General features: G+C 39.2%; 1 protein-coding gene across 3 annotated transcripts in view; it reads left to right on the top strand.

Annotated features, from left to right (window-relative positions):
- The first annotated feature begins 755 nt into the window (after window positions 1–755).
- cadm2a (cell adhesion molecule 2a) overlaps window positions 756–19,791 on the top strand; it is a 328,952-nt gene continuing 309,916 nt past the window's right edge. For 2 of the 3 annotated variants that reach the window (XM_038274035.1, XM_038274036.1), the window contains exon 1: window positions 756–1,262. In XM_038274035.1, the coding sequence (XP_038129963.1) occupies window positions 1,202–1,262 (61 nt within the window). In that variant the 5' untranslated portion in view covers window positions 756–1,201. The remainder of the gene's footprint in view (window positions 1,263–19,791) is intronic. The other variant, XM_038274037.1, reaches the window with a different exon arrangement.

Below are 19,791 nucleotides of genomic sequence, written 5' to 3' on the forward strand. Positions count from 1 at the left end.
ACGGACAGTTTAATGTCCATTTGGATAATCAATTTATCTTTTTTTTTACCCTGTAGGTTCACTCCTCTCAAAGTGAGAATCTATGGGGCCAAAATTGTTGCTTTATTATTTGCAAATGTGTGTGGAGAATTGTGTATCTGTATCTTGATTTGTGTGTGTGCAGTGAGATTTGAAAATGTGTAAATGAAACTTTAAATGTGTGCGGAGATTTGTGTGTCTGTAAAACAATCTGCAAATGTGTAAAACTACTGTGTGACTTGTAACTAATGATTTGTCTGTATTTCTCAGATTGATCTACAAATTTCCAAATCTTACTACAGATTTGTAAATCTGAATACAGGTTTGTGGATTTTTTTTACACATTTGCAAACCATATTACACACACAGTAGTTTTACACATTTGCAGATTGTTTTACAGATACACAACTCTCCACACACGTTTCCGTGTAATAAAGCAACAATTTTGGCCCCATAAGAATCTCTTCCTATTATCCGCATCCACGCTGAAGGAATGTTATTAAAAATAGATGTAAACTTGTCACATTGTTTTGTACTCCAAAAATGTGCAAATCTCTAATTTATTTCAATTTTCAACCCAAACATGTAAAGGTTTTTTTTTTTATGTGTGCAAAACTGACATTTTTTACAGTGTCTGAGTTTTCTACCCATCTTCCACCAGCCCCTGCCTAATCCCCATCACAATTGGTCCTTTTTTTACGTCAGTCAAAAGACTCTGGGCGGGACTCAAACAATCCACTCGTGCTCCAAATGCTGTGGACCGTGCGCCACGGCAGACCAAGAGCAGTGCAGACAGATGTACAGGAACGGCAGCGTTTATCCTGCTACCGGTGGAGCATTCTTATCAGCGCTGACCATCTAACATTGCTTTCTTTTATTTCCCAGAGTTTCTCTAACTGAGCGCACTCATCAGCAGTGCATCCAAGAGAAAAATCTACATTGCTCCTTTTTCTTTTCTTTAAGAGGAGCGAACATTTATTGCACAAACAAAACAGTCTAGGGATTGTTGACTGGGCTGCATTAACCCCTTTTCCCGGTGGAAGAAAAAAAAAAAAAAAACACGCTCCAGCAGGTCCACCTGGATAAGCTGAGGAAGTCGTCCTGTCCCGGTTAGAGGTCCAGGAAGGAGACGGGAGTGGAAAAAACTCGAGTGGAAGACAGGAGCAACAAAGAAGCAGGCAGGATGAACCTCAAGAGTCATTTGATTTTCACTCTCTACACTATTTATGGGATTGTGCTGAAAGGTGAGTATGGGACGCGTGGTGTGTGCGTGGAGTGAATGAGCGCATCATGTTTTGTTCTTGTGCGCACATATATGGTTCCAAGTCAACTGTTTGATCGGATGAAGAGGGGACAAATAGCGCGGTCACAAGTGGGTCCTGCCAGATGGGTGATGAGCGTCTTTTTTTTTTCTCTTCTACGCGCATGCACGCGCGCGCGCACATTAACGCGCTCTTATTGCTCTTTCATTGAAAACATGCGTCTATGGATATTGTTGCTGTAGACGCCCGTGGTGCAGCACAGTCAGAGGACAGCCCCTGTCTTAAACGTTGAAGTCCCACCGCGTTTGGGATGTTTATGATAATACAGGCTTAACTGAATGAAACTGACGTGCAGGGCAGAGCGTCTCGTGCGCCTACGGCATCCATTTCTGTCCTGTGTGCGAGCTGTTAATAAAAACAGACACACCTCGCAATGAAATCTCAAACCCTACGGCTGCTTTTGACTTACTGCTCTTGGATGAGTCACTGGAAGCGTTTTTACGCGCTCTTATATTCTTGGGGTTTCTGTATCTAAACGGAGGACTCCTTTTGAATTATTTTCTTTTGCACGTGTGGCACCTTTTATTTTCTTTTGAGGAAGACTGCACGCCTAAATGCAAACTATAACGCACACTCACAAAAAAAAAGACAAGTTACACGATAGAGGCTTTGCTTTTAATCCATTTAACTGATAATATAAATGCCTTCCTCTCAGACTGAGCGTCATTTAGCTCCCATTAAACATGCTGCGACACTGTTTACTGTTAGAAAGAATCTAAGACTGAAAGATCGAAGGGGTTTAATAAGGATTTGCCCATATTGTGTTACACTCTGCACTCCCACATCCTTGTTTAGATAAATCTTCCTTTAAACAGCTCCTGGCATTTAGAGTAGCAGGTGATCCAACTGTAAATAGGAGGGGTGAAGGCAGGTCGTGAAGTCAGGAGGATAAAGTCACTAGAATTTCTGAGCAACATAATTAACTTGTTAACTATCCGCTATTTGTTAAATGACTCATTTTTTTATTAGCACAAATAAATTGTGATGAAGAAATTCTTATTGTTAATGAAAATTTGCATATTTTCATCAGAGGAAGCTCTGCTTTTGCTCTAGAATTTACAGAAATATAAGTTGTTGCCCCATCTTATTTTTTTTTTTTTTTACATTTTTACCAGAGTTTTTGCTGGTCAGGCTGAAAGTCTTTAAGTGGTAGTGGAGTGCTACTTTTATAAACCACATTTTTAGTTGCAATTTAAAATCAAGCATTCCAAGCAGACATCGGAAGCAGGTATTAGTGCATATAGAGGATATACATTAGTACAGACGTTTCAAAATCAATAGAGGTCTCCACCAACCATTAAAATTCCCTTTCTTGAGATGCCAGATAAATTGCTGAAGTGTTCTTATTAGGGCTGTTGTAAACGAATATTTTAGTAATCGAGTAATCTATCGATTATTCTTACGATTAATCGAGTAATCGGATAAAAAAAACTATTGGCAAATCTGCAATAACACCAGTTAGTCCAGATCAGTCCAATATCTCCTTTTTGAGCATCCCTTAACCATCACAGAAAAATCTAAATGCAGTGAAATGTTTTTTCATGTATTGGAAAACAGAATGTAATCTATATGTTAGGAAAAAAATAAACTTACTCAAAATGTAAAGGTTTGAGTTTGTACAGAGTTCTGCAGCCTTAACTAGTCATGATAAAATGCAAAAATGTTGCTATTTTTATTAAAACGATGCTATTATTTATTCTTGATTGCTTAGGTATAAACAAATATAGAATTACTACAAAAAATATTAATCAAAAATTTCTAATTCATACATAACAGTAGCGAGAAGAAAAGACTGTAACTTTTCAGGATGGAAAGACACCAATAAATAAATGCTTTTCAGCTTATGCCTGTAATCTGTTGCTGCGTATTTTTATTAACAAACTTACATTAAGTCCTGCATAATTTCTCTCAGTTCCACCCTCACATACAATTTACACTACACCCGGTTAAGTAACCGCTATGTTTAGATGTAACTTTAGCAAAATAATGTGCCTCAATTTACATCTATAACATGGCAGATTATCACACAACGTAGTTAGCAAAGAGAACTTAAACGTTACCTGTTGGCAACCGTGTACGAGTTGGATTCATGTAGCGGGTGTTTTCTCTTCAGATGCTGCAACATTGATGTTGTGCTGTTGTGGTACGCCAATTCTGCTTTGCAGTGGATGCATTGCGCTGTGTTGTCCTTTCTGTTTAGCCTAAAATGTTCCCAAACTTTTGACATTTTTTGTCGCTTTCGGGGTTCTCCTTCTGAGCATTCTCCGGTTCTCTCCATAGCTACAAACTTAGCACAAGCGCTCCAGGCGCTAACGGAAGTGGTAGCGTTGTGCAACACAAAAACCCTCCGGCTAGACCAGTGTGCTGCGTATTTAACAGCATTGCTTATTACAATACAATAAATTTAGCGAAGCTTCGAGGCAGATAAATTTCCTCGAGGATTTTTTTTAATCGAGTTACTCGAGTTACTCGATGAATCGTTTCAGCCCTAGTTCTTATACTGTTCCTGCTTACAAAACAAAACTTTAACCCAATATAAATTATTTCTGGTTGTCAGAAACAAAGAGAGGGCTCGCTCATCAGTCTATCCTAAAATTGCTACTATAAATGAACATGCCTTGCATACTACTCAGCTTCATAGCATCTGACCTCTATGTTACCACCAGGTGGTAGACACAACTAAAGGAAGGATCATTTTGCTTTTTTTTTGGATCAAAATTTGAGGAAAAACGCCCCCACCCCATAACTCCTTTTAGTTAATCTATTTATTCCTAACCCAGACACTTAATCTAACCCTAACCTTGATATAAAGTTAATTGACACCATACCTTTTTATTGACTCTTTAAGGTTTAAAATGGGGGTCCAACCCATTGTGACCAGCCTCGGGTCCCCATTAACCCTGTCGGTTCTCAAAAAGTTAGTAAATATACCAAAAATCTTTTCTAAATAGGTAACATAAACAAGTAGTAGTTATGCATTTCTACACTTACAGATGCTTTGCATTGACTTCCATTTATCCAGCCTTCCATCTATCTATCTTCTTTCTCATATCAGTCAAGGCGGGACAGGTGCCTATCTCTGGCAGCCTTGGATGAAAGGCAGGGCACACCCTTGACAGGTCGCCAGTCTGTCACAGAGTAACACAGATACACAACCAAGCACATACACATTCATGGTCTGACCCCGACCTCCACCTTAAAGCCACGAACACACCAAATCCAATTTTACGTCCAGTCTGGCAGAAGATGGTGTCGTATGAGGTTGTGGTGTTTAGCAGTCATTGAGAGTCAATGGGGAACACACCTGATACGATTTTCTGCAAGGGGTCTTGCGAAGCTCCAACTGAGATAGACCCCTGGTCTATTTTAGTCAGGCTACACACAAATTCAGCAGCATTTTCATTGTTCTGACAGGTTTCATGGGTCTGACTGTTGCCAAGTAAAACACATCTGCTGTATAAAAAAACAAAATCTTAATCTTAAGGTAAAGCAGGCAGTTGTGTGGAGTCGCACAACACAAATTTAGCAGGTGGGGCAGACATAAACAATCAATGAAACATTTTTAAAAACAGAATACTTTACCCAAGATAGAAGTTTAAGATGACAGATAAAAGCGTAAAATAATCTCTGAGCCTTGCAAAAATGAGGGAACAGTGTAGGAATGTGCAGCTTCTTAGTCTCCTCGAATAGAATAAAAAAAAAAATTGACAAATTACACAGATCTCTCTCAGTGCTTTATCCAGCACCTATAAACCGTCCCACAGCCTTTATTGCCGTTTTTTCTTTTCTTTAATAGTAATTTCTAATATTTTGTTTATATCAAAATCCTCTATCTGTTCTGGTTTAATGGTATTCTTCGTAGGATGGTCATGGAGTTGGCTTTTTTTTTTTTTTGCTGAACCTGAACCAGTCAAATGGGTGATATTGTTTCAATTTGTGGGTCTCAAAACTTTCAAACTTTCCTTTTAGAGGTTCTGTGGGAGGTATTAAAAGAAAATCACAGTTTTAACTTAGAAGTACCCTTAGAAGGACTGTTTGATTATTCTTCATTTGTCCACCCTGTGTAGCTCCAGAGCGGGTACCTACCACTCACCTCCTCTGCTGCCAGCTGTGGCATGCTCTCTACCCGGCCTCTTGCTCTAATCTCCTGCTATCCTCCCTTAACTCCAGACCTGGTCCCAGCCATCCGCCCCTTCATCCTGGCTGTGGTGCACTCTCTGCCTGACCTCTTGCTCTACACTGTCCTCCCTGAGCTCCAGAGTAGGTCCAGGCCCCCCATCACCTATCACTGGCACTAGTGTCTCTTGATCTGATCTCCTGTTGCTCATATCTGAGCTCCCTTACCTCTGTATTCTGGATTATCCTCCTCTGAAGTGGAATAACACCTTCATGTCCTGGTCAGACGGAAATACCATGGGAAGCAACTGTGATCCAGCCAGGCACACTAGGAGTATTTGGAGGGTATGGTGGACTCAGGATGTCAGCGTGGACACCATTGTTCAGCTTTCTATATGAATAAAACACTTTAATTTGATTAGTAAAATCCAAGTCCGCCACGCATGTTACGGGCGAAAATCTTAACAACACACAAATTAGATACAAAATTAGCTAGAATTTCCTTTGGTGTGAATGCACCATAAGAAGCAGTTGTTCCTCACAGCAAAGTGTATATTGGAAAAATGGAACCCCCATTGTAACAAACATACACAAAAACACTACCAGTCCATGACCCTGACCCATCTCACTAATCTAGTTCTGTTTGCCTTTGGGTGTGGTTCTTTAATTATATACATCATTAAGTTGCTACAAGTTTCCCTGTTAAGGCTGAGGTTCATCGATTGTTATAGCCCTTCCGCTAAGGCGTGTTTGTTATGGAAGAGAAAAAGCTTAGACTACAGTCCTCCTACGATTAGTGGGCACTCACATTTTTCACAAAATTAAAGTGGCAAATTTAAAATAGGCTAAGGTTAGGCATCTGATCAGGATGCCTGAGGTACACCTTTTAGAGGTCCCCACCGCAGACCCAGTACCAACTGGAAAAACAACATGTCAGTATGTATCTGCATCAAGCTTTGGAATGTGTTGTGATCCGCCTGAATGAGCTGAAGAATGTGGCTGGAGACCAGGATGTCCGAGTTTTTCCTATTAGACCGTTACCCTCACAACTTGATCTCAGATAAGCGGGAGACAAATGATACTTGAAAGCATGATGTGTTATTCCATCCTAATGTTATTTCCTCTATACCTCTTAATCATGTCGATGCTTATTTAAAGCATTGTAGAAAACAAATTTACTTACATGAAAGACATAATTAGCATAATCTTGACTTCAGCCACTGTTCTGGTTAACAGCAAAGACAAACTCCAGATAAGTGATCCTCATTGCTTATTTCTCTTGATCATTTTTTTTTGTGGCTGCTTTGAAGCATATGTGTATGTTTTTGTGCTTATGAGACAAAAGAGCAGCCCTTTCTTTAATAACCCGACATGATTGAGGCCCTTCTTAAGTTAATGAATTGCTATGTAATGAGGTATCTTAGGGTGTATCTGACAGCTTCCACAGCAGACTTTATTGATCCTTACCAGCTTGTTTTCTGCCTTTTCTCTCTCTTTACATACTTGTTATAAGTACTTGGGCATGTATAATTTTCTGCAAGTGCATTCCTTTAAATGTGCACTCTGTTTGTATAGCTTGTGTTTGAAGAGGCCATAGTGAAGATATAACAACACACACAATCACGCAGGTCCCTCTCTTGTTTTTACCGTGAAGAGGATAATATGAGGCTGCATGATTTTAACAGTCATCTCCCAGTGGAAGCCCTATTATTGCAGAGGTTCAAAGCAGCAGGTTGGTCACCCTGCTTCTGAATAAAATATATCAAGGCAAAGACATGGCCTAAACTCACACTCTGTAATTGACAGCTGTTTCAGCCCTTCTGGCCTCTAGCCAGCTGGCATTGAGATATCGAAAGGCTTGAAATCTCGGTCGTAGAACAGACCTGCATCACAATATAGTGCCAAAGTGAGCTGCTGTGATGGAGGTTTTTGTTTACCAACAGCTCGAGTTGTTAACATATTATCCAGTGTGTCTCTTGTGCCCATGCCGTAGCCAGAGAAAACAGCCTGTTATGCAAATGGCCTTCTTACGTAAGAGCACAGGGCTGAGCAGCGAGCAAGAGGAGGTGGAGGCAGAAAGACGTGAAGAAAGAAGTAGGAAAATGTTCAAGAATAGAGTTGATAGAAGCGTAATGTGGGGGCAGTGGTGTGGAGGTGGAATGTACAATATTTACAACTAGAATGTTTTTGTGTGTGTATGTGCATGTGTACTTGTTTTTGTTACCTTATGGTACCTCGTTTTTGTTAAATATGCACATTGTGGGGACATGCAGGTGCTTGTGGGGAACTCTCAACTGGTGCCCCTCTCTTCTTGGGTTTTGGGTTAGGTTTACGTCCGAGATGTGAATTCAGTTTAGTTTAGGGTGAGGTATATGTTGCTAATGGTTAGTGTTAGGGTAAGTGTGATAGAGATGGGGAGAGAGATGCACTGCTTGTTTGCTTTATGGACGCTTGTTTATCACCACTGCTCTGTCTGTTTTCTGTCGCTTTGCCTGCTTGGCAGTCGGTCGTTCTGAACTCTGATCTTGCTAGCCTAAATACAAACTCCCGCTGAGGGATGTGTTTATCCCCGCAGTGAGACTAAGCTGCTGAAGGCTGACCCTCCATTCCTCTGTACTTCCGTCCATTCCTCCCTCGCTTCATCCTCCCATCCTGGTGTAGAGCTTTGTAGCACAGCAGCGTGGGAAAGCTACTGATAACAAGCGGCCTTGTGTGTGTGTGTTTGCAGAGCAACTGATTACACAGGAGAAACAACATGTTCCCTCTTTCCTGCTTACTTGCATTTTCTCTTTCTCTCTCACTTTCTCTCTCTCTCTCTCTCAATCTGTGTCTGTTCTTTCCATGAATGGCACATACAAGGCGCTCTGCACCTTATACCCACACCACAAAGCTTTGCTGTGCAGGGAATCATCTTTAGTGCTGGCTCGGTGTGCATCACACAGACATTTGAAGGCACACATACATACACATATGGAGTTCCACCGTGGGTTCACTGCAGCTCTGCCAAGGGATTTCCCATGATCAAAGCAAGTCTTTTGTTAGTCCAGGTGTTAAAAAAGTTAAAACAGAAAGGAGGAGGAGGAGGCTTGAGGGGAATGTGGTCGGATTCAAAGCTTACAAGCTCTTCATGTCAAAGCAGAATGGCTGCTGGAAGAAAAAAAAAGATTGTAGTGATGCTATTTTGTGTATGAGCTAACTAGTACATTTCAGGAGACACTACTTCCAAATCCACGTTTTTTTCAGTTAAGAATTTTACTCTATATATATACTTGTTAGATTAGCAAACTTAAGTTTCCACATTCAACAGGGCAGTGGATATCTTTTTATCACCAATTTCTTAGGATTGGTACTTTTTAAAAAGAATTGACCTTTGAATATGCATTTTAGACCATCTTGATATCCTTGAAAGAGTTGAGCTAAGAGCTTATAAGAAAAATGTATGAGGGTGCAATCTATCTCTTTCGTTACCTATTGTAGGAAGTGGGAAGAAGTGTTAGGTGTTAGCTTTCCAGGTTTTTTTATATTGTCATTACACTGTCACAAGGGCAAAAAATTCGCTCTCTACATTTAACCCGTCCCCTTGGGGAGCATTGGGCTGCCATTGTGTGGCGCCATTTTGTGGAGCAGTGTGGGTTTAAGGGAGCCAGAGTGGCAGTCTGTGGGAGTGGGGCTTGAACTCTGAACCTCTGGATTCCAAGCGCAATAACCTAACCAATAGACCGCAACTCCCTGAGTTGGAGGTACACTTACTCAGAAACAGTTCAAATTCTTTGTTTGGTCAGCAATTTAGAGAAACTATTTTACCCAGAATGGGATTCCATAATATGTAAAGGTGTTTGGAGCTAAAAGCATCATATTAGCTATGATCACATAACCACATTTTTTTTTGCTCAGGATTCAATAAATGCAGATTTTTTTAGGCTGGCACAAAGCTGTGTGTTATATCTTTTAAGGCACAGCATTTTATTAAATCAAACCAAAGCAACAGGCAAAGATCAAATGTGCCTCCTGCCGAGAACAATGAGAACGTAAGCCCACTGGTTGATTTCACTGCACCAGCATCATTATTGTAGACCTCCCAGCAGGTGAACGGAAAATGCAAGCTCAGTCAACATCATGGATAATGGCGCATTTACATGTAGCTATTTTTTTATACAATGCCAAATATAGAATATAGAGCACTCAAGGAGGTGTGCTCAAGATTATTCTGCATCAAAAATTTTTCGATTTTCAGCCTAATAATTGTAACAGTTAAAATGATTGCTTTAATAATTTATCTTACACATATATTGACTATTTTAAAGAGTAAGGTCAAACTCTAAAACTCTATTATAGTTCATTGTTTTTCTACCAACCGGGATTTGCAATTCTGTAAAATGGAGTATTCAAGAATTTCTGCTAATATAGTAATATTCAATGGAATATTAGCTATACTACTGTATCAGAAGCATAGACTAGTGTTTCTGAATTGTTATTTAGTGAAATCCATCTTAATAGGCAATGGAAGACATGGTAAATTCTAGATGGTTGGAAGTGTGGCTAATGCTAACCAACTCACTACATAAGGTGTTTACACTATGGAAATTTTTTCATGGATTTTTTTTTTTTTTCTTCTGTGCTAATTCACTGCCATCCCTCTGCACTTTTATTGTGGCAACCAGTGCCATGCTGACAAAAAAGGGTAGAAATCTGACGAAATAACAGCCCTGAGAGGCATTTAGGACTTTATGGAGAGATTCTGATCTAAAGTGGCCGCTTCCTGGTGATAAAATACTAAATACCTCTTAGTATTTGAATATCAAAAGTATTTTATTTAGATTTTCTCTTATTTTTTAGAGTTTAATCAATTTCATTGATAGGACCCGACATTATAATTGCAACATGTTTAATTAAAGGACATCCTTTTTTAGGGTCTTCCTGAGCATATGGAGAGAGAGAGTAGTTCTATTATTAAAGCATTTGTTAAAGATATTTTAACCAATCTGATTACCACATTAATTTTTTTGTTTTATTATTAGATGCAGAAACTGATCACAACTGTCCAGAATTGTTGATCATTCGTTAATTTGAAATCTGAATGGAGCAGACACACTGCTGCATGTGAATCATACCAGCTATGAGACACATCGCGTATAGAATATCATTATTATGTGGATTACTTCAAACTTCCTCTGAGATAAAATCTCAGAGGAAAGTCTTAATTTAATTTTGGAGAATCATTGCTATGAAATTGCAACAAATTATGTCTTTAGATTCTACTGATTCTAATCTCAGTCAGACTTGTACTTTTATCCCTTTAGTCAAAGAAGGGAAAAAGTAGCTGTTTAGTAAGGCAATTAACCTAGCTATAAAATGCAGGTGGTTTCTTTACAAACAGTTCACTTGGAGATTACCAACTGAGGTTTTGAATTAGGATTTCCTTGACAAGGTGGGTGGGTTGCTCCCTTTATGTTTCTACACAATGACTTTCCTTGGTTTCCATGGCTTCCTAAATTAGTCTCTCATGTAAGTAAAATGTAGAAGCTTTTTCCCACCCTATGACCAGGTGCAAGCAGCAACGCGTGGGGGAGGGACATGCATTACTATATGCTCTAAAATTGCAAATTCACTTCACCTTCACACTTTCTGTGTGATGTCATTCCAGGGAACTTCAAGTGTGGTTTTCAGAATTTCAAACTGTAACAATTGTAAATCTTTGCAGGCCTTGATCTCCAGTAGCGTGTAGTAAAAGGAAAACTGGTTGTAGCGGTTATTTGAATAATAAACAAAGAGTCCTGGGTGAAAATTAATTGGAGGATCTATTATGGTATTGTATGGTTACACCTAGACATGGCATATTTTTGTTAATTTTACCTGTAGAAGAACACAGCCTCTCAATGGGGATTTTTTTTTTTTTTTTTTTAATGATTAATAGTTTTGTATAGCACTGTTTACATGACTAGAATCCTATACATTACCCGTAAAACAAGGATGCCAAAACATTTGATTATGTCCTATATGTGTGAGGTGAGGGTGAGTGTGTGCACAGATCCATGCATATGTAATGTCTACATTAGTATAGAATCCCAAAAGGATTAGAGAGGGGCTAATCTTAAACTTCAGTCTTTTACAAGCCATGTGTCACTAATCTCAAATACTCTTTAAAAATGACACAAACACAATCAAGGTTTCGATTAAAACTCTCTGCAAACTGAGGGATGTAATCTTTTAACATTGGTTGCCAAAAAGATTTTTGGAATTATGCGAGACTGAGCTAAAAATATAAAAAAAGATGTCATTTCACAGATACATAAATTCTGTAATATATGATTAGATTTTTTTCATTATCAAAAGTAGGTTGGCTGATGTCCTATTAAGAGGAGCTAATTTATTTTCTAGGTTCCTTTTCTTAACAACCTTTTGCCCAGACAACGTTCTTTTTATACTCTACACTTTTTCATCTCAAGGCTTCTTTTCATTCATCTCCCTTAGGCTGGACTTTAGAGACTTTGCCGTACATGTTCAATCATTTCTTTTTTTTTTTTTTTTTTGTAACAGAAATAAAGATATGGGCAGAAATGACTTTTCCTGCTCTGGTCCTTAGCCCCAGCTCTCTTATTGTTTGGGGACTTTGTGTCTCTGCTCGAAAGAAATGAATTAATTGAAAAGAAAATGTTTCTGTATTTATTTACATAGACAATCCTGTACACAGAAACAGTTTTTGTATATAACTACTCTAAAAGAGAGAGAGAAAAAAAAATACATTGACAGATAAACAATAGCGCAAAATGTTAGGGGGAAGAAAAGCTTTTGTTTTGTTTTATTTATTTATTTTACTAAGATGGAGAGATATAATTCTCTGTCCACACCTTACAGGCGGACATATTTTAACCTTCAATATAATAGTTTACTGCTGTATTTAATATATCTTTAAACATAAAAGAGGCGCAGAGCAAGAATGTGACAAACCATAATAAATTTGAAAGCTCTTAAATTCTAGATACTCCTCTAACTGGCCCGATTTTTTTAATCTCATCAGTTTTAACACAGATTATAAACCAGCACTCAAAGTGAATACAAATAGTGTTATGCCATTCGGTAAATCTGTTCAAATGTAATCTTCAATCTCTTTAATACTAGAACTAACAAAAAACTTCCAGCTAATCCACAATGTTTTTTGTTTTTATTTTCCAATATGTACATTTAGCATAAATACTACTTGCTAAACTATGTTTAAAAATTCCACAATTTCTATGCATGAGTTGAGAAAATTCCTTTTATTTTCATTTGGATAAAAAATGCTTGTAACCCAGTGGCGGCTGGTGAAAAATATTTTTGGTGGGGCTGATATAGCCTAGTGTATGTCTCCAACTAACCCGGAATAAGAATTCAAATAAACAATTGGACAATACATACAATTTAACAGTAATGATTTAATTTACTATATAATAACAGTAACAGTGATGATTTGGGTCACTGTGACGGGGTTCTTTGGCCTCCAAGAATCCAGTCTCAGTCGGGTTACCGGTGTTGGTGATTTATTGAGCTCAAAAACTCAAAACAGGGTGCAAAAGAAACTAAACATGTACAAGATATCTGGGCCTAAGCCTCCCTCCAGTTACCAGCAATGTAACAAAGAAACAGAAAACAAAAATTGACGCTTTTCTTCTCACAGCCCTCATTAAATAGTTTAAGCCCCTCACCTCAGGCTCTCTTATTTCTGATTTCTTCTCATTAATCAGTTTTGTCCATATATTGCCTCCACAAACAATTGATGTACAAAAACAAATAATTTTTACAACTTAATTCTTTTACACAATTCTTTTTTCATTGACTTATTAAATTACACCAAACTGGGTTTGAACCCAGCAAAGACGCAGCCAGACTGAAGATGACAAGTCCCCGTCGCACAAACACGTACACAAGCAAACCCCCCCCCCCCCCCACACACACACACGGCTAACCCCACTGAAATATTAAGTGTGCACCCTCAATACGCCAGCAGGTAACCAGAAACAGCTTGTGTGTTTTAAGTTCATGGAGCTACTGGTCTCAGCGCGAGTGTATTGGTCCTCACAAACACAGTATAACAGGAATGTGTGTGTGGCGCGCAAAGTTAGAGAGGTTGTTTTAAGCGAGGAGGTGGATTCGTCACAGTCACAATAACCATGACATGAAATGTTCATACCCTACAACAGGGATGTTCTTCTGGCAAACGGGTAGATAAATAAGGATCTCACCGAATTTGGTGGAAGCTGCATCTCGTTCGTTACATTCGCCATCTTCCCTCTAATTGTCTGCACCTGCGCTTGGGTTCAGAAGCCTGTTAAAGCGCAGTATTTTCAGCGCCCCAATACCATAAAGTTCCGAGACGCTGATTGGCCATTAAATTCACCTAGCAATAGTACATGATTGACAGATTCTCTGCAAATGTGGGGCTGTCTGATCACAGCCCCCAGAACAGAGACGGTAGGAGTCTGTCTGTGGAAATCCACAAATTAATGACAGTAGATAGAGAAAATGTAGTTTATATAATTTGTTTTGTTTATAGGTACACAGTCTAGAGAGTAAAACTGACATTTATGAGTTAATTTCTAAAAATATATTTTACGTTTCTCTCTTCTTATCAGGGAGGGCGGTGCCCCAGCGCCCCCTATGGGCCGGCCGCCACTGTTGTAACCTGCACATCTTTTTTTCTGTCATATTATTTGTTGCGTTTAATTTTATTATTAATTTTCACATAAATAAGATGAGATATCATCTGCATCTCAGAAAATTAAAATATCACCTTATATTTAATGTTGTTTGGTTATTTAATGTTTTTAAAGTTGTAATCATTTTATACATCCATTTCATTCATAGTGATTAATTTTATTCATATGTTCTTATTGATACTGATCATTATATTTCATAGTAATGAAAAACTTAAAGTTAACTTTCATAGAAAATTTAAGAATCACATTGGACCAATCGAATTTTACTCAGAAATGTTAAGAGTTTGATACTCTTGCATAAGACTGAACTAAACCTTATACACCCTCTGCAAAGGTTTTAAGTCATAAAACCATTATAAAATATAGAGATGCACCTATCAGATACCTAGATTGGATACCAACTCCGATATTGACTAATTAATTGTATCAGATATCAGCAAATTGATATTCGAGATCCAATCCAGTGCATTTTACATGGAACTGTCAGTTCTTTCTTTTGCTGTTTTTTTTTTTTTTGTAGATAAATAATATAAAGTACATTTATATCAGTGTTAATTTATTACCTATTTTCAACAATGTTTATGTTAAGAATAAAGCCTTCACTCACATGGCAAGATAACTGGTTCATTTATTCTACAGATGAGTAGGATCAATATTGGATATCAGATATGCTCTGTCAAGGTATCAGCATTGTATCAGTAAATACTCGATTGTGCATCTCTAATTAAAGAAGCTGGCATTTCAAAGAGTGCTTTGTACAACCATGTTGATCAAATTTTAGATTGAAATAGCATTTTGAATAGAATCTGCACAAGCAACAGTGGTTTGGTGTGGATTTAGAGGGCCTTGACTCTAACTAGAGTAAGATTTTCAAGTGCCACCACAGAGTAATGGATATTGGACACATATTAAGGACGTGAGGCGCAACTGACACACACACGTTTGTTGAACCACTCCTAACCCATATAATACATTAGAAGGTCTTGCATGGGCTTAAGGAAATAAAGACTAAGCTGGTACTCATAGGTCAAAAGACCTCCTCTAAGACTGGAGAGGCTAGAAGTCTACATAAAATTACAACTATAATTTATTAGCTGAGAAGTCATTCAATATGCTGTTTGTTGATCAGCTGTGCTTACCATGTTAGTGCAGCCCTCTACATGGATATGTTAGAAACCTCACTATTTACCCTGGCTAGAAAGCTTTTATTTATGCTATTTTCATTTAACAACATAACTTGATACCTGCCTCTACAGTCAAATATACCAGCAACTGGTTTAATGGCCATGGTATTGCACATAGAATGCATGGGGAAAGGGATGACCTAAACTCTGTACAGAATCCATGGATTATTGCGACAGAGAAAATAAGATACACCATTCTAATCAATACTGATGAGCTTGAGATCTGTATTAAAACAGCCTGTGCATCCTTATCAACTTAGCATAACAATGGCTGATCATGGTTGGTCCATTCTGTATTGATGCAAGAGTTAAAGCAAAAGGAGGCCTGAGCGCATATTGAGTGAATATACTGTGAGGCATTGGTGCATTTAACATTTCTATGTTAAAAATTGCATTTCTCCTTAATGACATAATTTCTTTACAGCTGAATTTACTGTTTTCATTAGCTGTAAGAAAAAGGTACCAGACAAAACACAATTAGGATCTATATCTTATCTCTCTGTCATGGAGATGTATGTAATATGAGTTTTCAGATTTTAAATCTACACACAGGGTGTATACAAAACGTAATTTAGTACAGTACAGTACAATTCTCAATACAATTCCATTTCCTAAAGTGCAGCAGTAATAGAAAGTAAACATGGTGATCTGATGTAAAAATAAGACTGAGATATGATTTACAGTTTTCCAACATTCAGCGCTTTCATTTTATTCTCCATACTGCTTTAGTCTACTGGCAGTGGGGAAGAAGCTGTTTTGGAATCTGCTGGACCTGCATCAAATGCTTCGAAGCTTCTTCCCAGAGGATAACAAGGAGAACAGTCCATGGTGGGGGTGTGAGGGGTCATTTATAATGTTACGGGCTCGGGACATGCAGCGCTAGGATGAAATGTCTTTTATGGAGGGAAGTGCAGCCCCGATGATCTTCTCTGTAGTTCTCAATGCTCTTCTCACCTTCCAGTCTGCGGCTTTGTATCCTCCACAGCACATAGTAAGACAGCTGGTCAGAATGTTCTCTATTGGGCTTTTGTAGAAGCTCATGAGGATGGGTGAAAACAGGCCGGCTCTCCTCATCCTCCTCAGGAAGTACATGCGATTTTGTGCTGTTTTGACCAGTTAGGTGGTGTTTACAGTCCAGGTGAGGTTGTGTATGATGTACACCCCCAGGAATTTGGTGCTAGTTACCACCTCTACAGCTGAGCTGTTAAGGAGCAGTGGAGCGTAGTTTGGCTGATTCTTCCTGAAGTGAACGATCATCTCCTTCGTCTTCTTCACGTTCAGGATCAGGTTGTTGTCTCTGCACCAGCCCACCAGCTGCTCCAACTCCTCTCTGTAGTGCTGATCATTGTCGTCTCTGATGAGGCCCACCACTGTGGCGTCATCTGCGAACTTCATGATGTCAGTGGTGGTGAACCTGGGGACACAGTCGTGTGTCACCATGGTGAACAGTAGTAGGCTCAGGAGTATGTGCTTAGGGTGATGACATCCAAGGTGTTCTGTCTGACCAGGACTGACTGAGGTCTGTCTGTGCGGATGTCTAACAGCCAATTGCAGAGGGGTGTATTGAAGCCTAGCTGTTCCAGTTTTCCTATCAGATGCTGTAGGATGATGATGTTAAAAGCTGAATTGAATTCCAGGGACAGCATCCGCACATGGGTTTTCTCCCTCTCCAGGTGTGCCAGGCGAAGATCAGAGGAGATGGCATCTTCAGTGGAGCAGTTGCATTATAGGCGAACTGGAAAGGGTGAAATGTTGGGGGGAGACTTAAGACTATGTGTTCTTTAACCAGCCTTTCGAAGCACTTCATCATGATGGGAGTCAATGCGACAGACCGGTAGTCATTGAGTGAGGTGACCTGAGGTTTCTTTGTGACCGGAATGATGGAGGTAGAGCGAAAAAACCTCCAGCGAGGTTTTAAAAATGTCTGTGTGTGACACCAGACAGCTGATCTGCACACTACTTGTACATCCGCCCAGGTATGTTATTGGGGCCTGGTGCCTTTCTCCGGTTGACTCTCCCCAGAGTTTTCCTCTCTTCAGCTGTGTCAAGGTTGAGTGCCTCCTCCCCGGGTGTGGAACAGCTTCTACTGCTGGAATGTTGTTTAGTGCTTCAAACCTTCGAAAGAAATTGTGTCTACTGGGGAGGAGGGTGTGTTGTAGTCTGTGATGGCCCATATGCCTTGCCACATCCTCCTGGTGTTGCTGGCGTTGTGGAAAAGATCTGGGATTTTCTGGCTGTAGTTCTGCTTCACTGATCTCATGGCACGGTTTAAGTTGGTATGCGTTGTTCTCTTTCTCACCAGACTTGAAAGCTACTTTTAGTGATTTTGGTACCTCCCCATTCCTCCATGGTCGTTGGTTTGCTCTGGTGGTAATGTTCTTTTTGATGCTGACATCCTCAATTCATTTGTTGATGTAGGCTGAAACAGTCGTGGCATACTCATCTATATTTAATATGTTGTCATAGGTTGCTGCAGCCTTGAAGATATTCCAGTCAAAGCATTCAAAACAGTCCTGGAGTTTCTCCATGGCCCCCTCAGACCACACTCGGACCTCTTTAACTGTCGTTTTAGCCCTGATTAGCTGGGGCTTGTATGCAGGGATTATCATGATGGAGGGGTGATCTGATGACCTGAGGTGGGGCGGGGTGCTGATCTGAATTTATATTTGATGTTAGAGTAAACCAGGTCTAAAGTGTTTTCATCCCAAGTTGTAAGTCCACATGTTGGTAAAAATTAGGGAGCCCCCCTCTGCGGCCTCGCTTCCTCCGTCTCGTACATCTTTTCCTTTATGCTGGTAAGTGAGCCCACTGTTGCTTTGTTTACATCCGTCAGCAGCACTCAGCAGGTTTTTAAACGGCCACGAGTGGTTGTATTTAAAACATTTTGTGACCGTAGCTCCAGCAGGTGTTGGTGGTCATAGATGTGCGATCGATGCCTGGTTTGTAGCATTTTGAATGGCATATTTCGTGGAATTGCCATCAGAAAATATTTGCAAATATTTCTAAGAAATATTCCTCTTTATCGTTTCACTGCTACACCTTGTCTTGAAACCAGTTTCAATACATCTACATATACTACAGCTGAATAAACCCTTTATTGAAATCTTAAATGCTCTTGATATCATCCCAACTATTGATTTAGTGCTTAACTGCTTAAGTTGCATTTATATAGTAACAAAAACCTACTTATAGCATTACAGTAATTGGAAAGTGGGATTTATTGCATTCATAAATATACAAGTATTCACATGTTTTAGCTTAATGGTCTCAAAGGAGAGGAAAAGCTAATTGAAATATAATTCCCCAAAGACACATGCTCATGTTAATTGACTGTGTGTGGCTGTATTTGTGTGTGAACAAAAGTGTTAGTGCATTTTCTGTTCATATTATTGCCAGAAGTCAGTTTCTTGTCCCTTGTCTAATCATCAGCTGGAGGGTCCCCCCCCCTCGTCACAACTTAATTTGGTCTTTGAAAGCTATTAGAGACTCTCTTGCATGAGCACCATTTCTAAATGCATTTAATTCTGTAAAATTATGCAACTACAATCCATTGATGCAAATGTGGATTCAAAGGGCTTATTTACTGCAGTAGATGCACCACATATATAAAACTGCGTTCAATGCTCAATATATTGTGAATAAGTTATATTCAGGATTGTAATAGCTCAGCCAGTGATTGTGTTGGTGTGTGTATGTGTGATGTCTTGTTGTTGTTGGTGAATGAGAACCATTTATTTGTATTTTACTAGCAAAGGGAGGCCATTTGATGGTAAAGCAGAGCATTTCTTTTTTTCATATTTGAAATATTTTTTGGTTTTGGTCAGAGGTCCAGTTTTGCATTAAGATGTTAAATGAATTAAGTTTAGAGATAAAAATGTAATGGTTAGACATGTAATGGAAAGGTCTGGTGTGAAATTTAACTCACTGAAATACTGTAAGTCCATATTAACACACACAATGCAACCATTTGTGTTGTAAAGGTAGTAGAAACCGATTGTCCTGAGGATTAACTTAGTTTTGATGTGTCACTGACTACTCCTTTTCTTTTTTTGTAAATACACACTTTAGTTAATTTTTAAGGTGTGTCAGTTTTCTTACTTAATCCTTAGTGGTATTTCTGTGTTTACCACAGTCAAACAAAGGAGTAGAATCTTATCACAAAGGCTTATATTTCTTTGTGAACTTAGGTAAAGGTAAATGGATATAGCCTTTTACCAATACACGTAGATTGTAATATGGCACAGTTCTGATTTCTGAATAGCACACTTCAGTGTTACAAAGCTTTAGCCTGGGTGCCAGTCCGAACTTAGTCCCGCCCACAAGGTTTGAGTTCGGGGAAGTTCGGTCTGGCTCTGCTCCATAGTAGCGCGAGTATTATCGCCCACTGTCAGGCGATCCAATCAAATTGTCAGGGCGGTCTTTATACGACGATGGACAGATGATCAAGAGTAACGTAAT

Source organism: Cyprinodon tularosa, unplaced genomic scaffold (genome assembly GCF_016077235.1).
Source record: "Cyprinodon tularosa strain WSP-4 unplaced genomic scaffold, ASM1607723v1 ctg9, whole genome shotgun sequence".
In the NCBI taxonomy this organism is placed as follows: domain Eukaryota; kingdom Metazoa; phylum Chordata; class Actinopteri; order Cyprinodontiformes; family Cyprinodontidae; genus Cyprinodon; species Cyprinodon tularosa.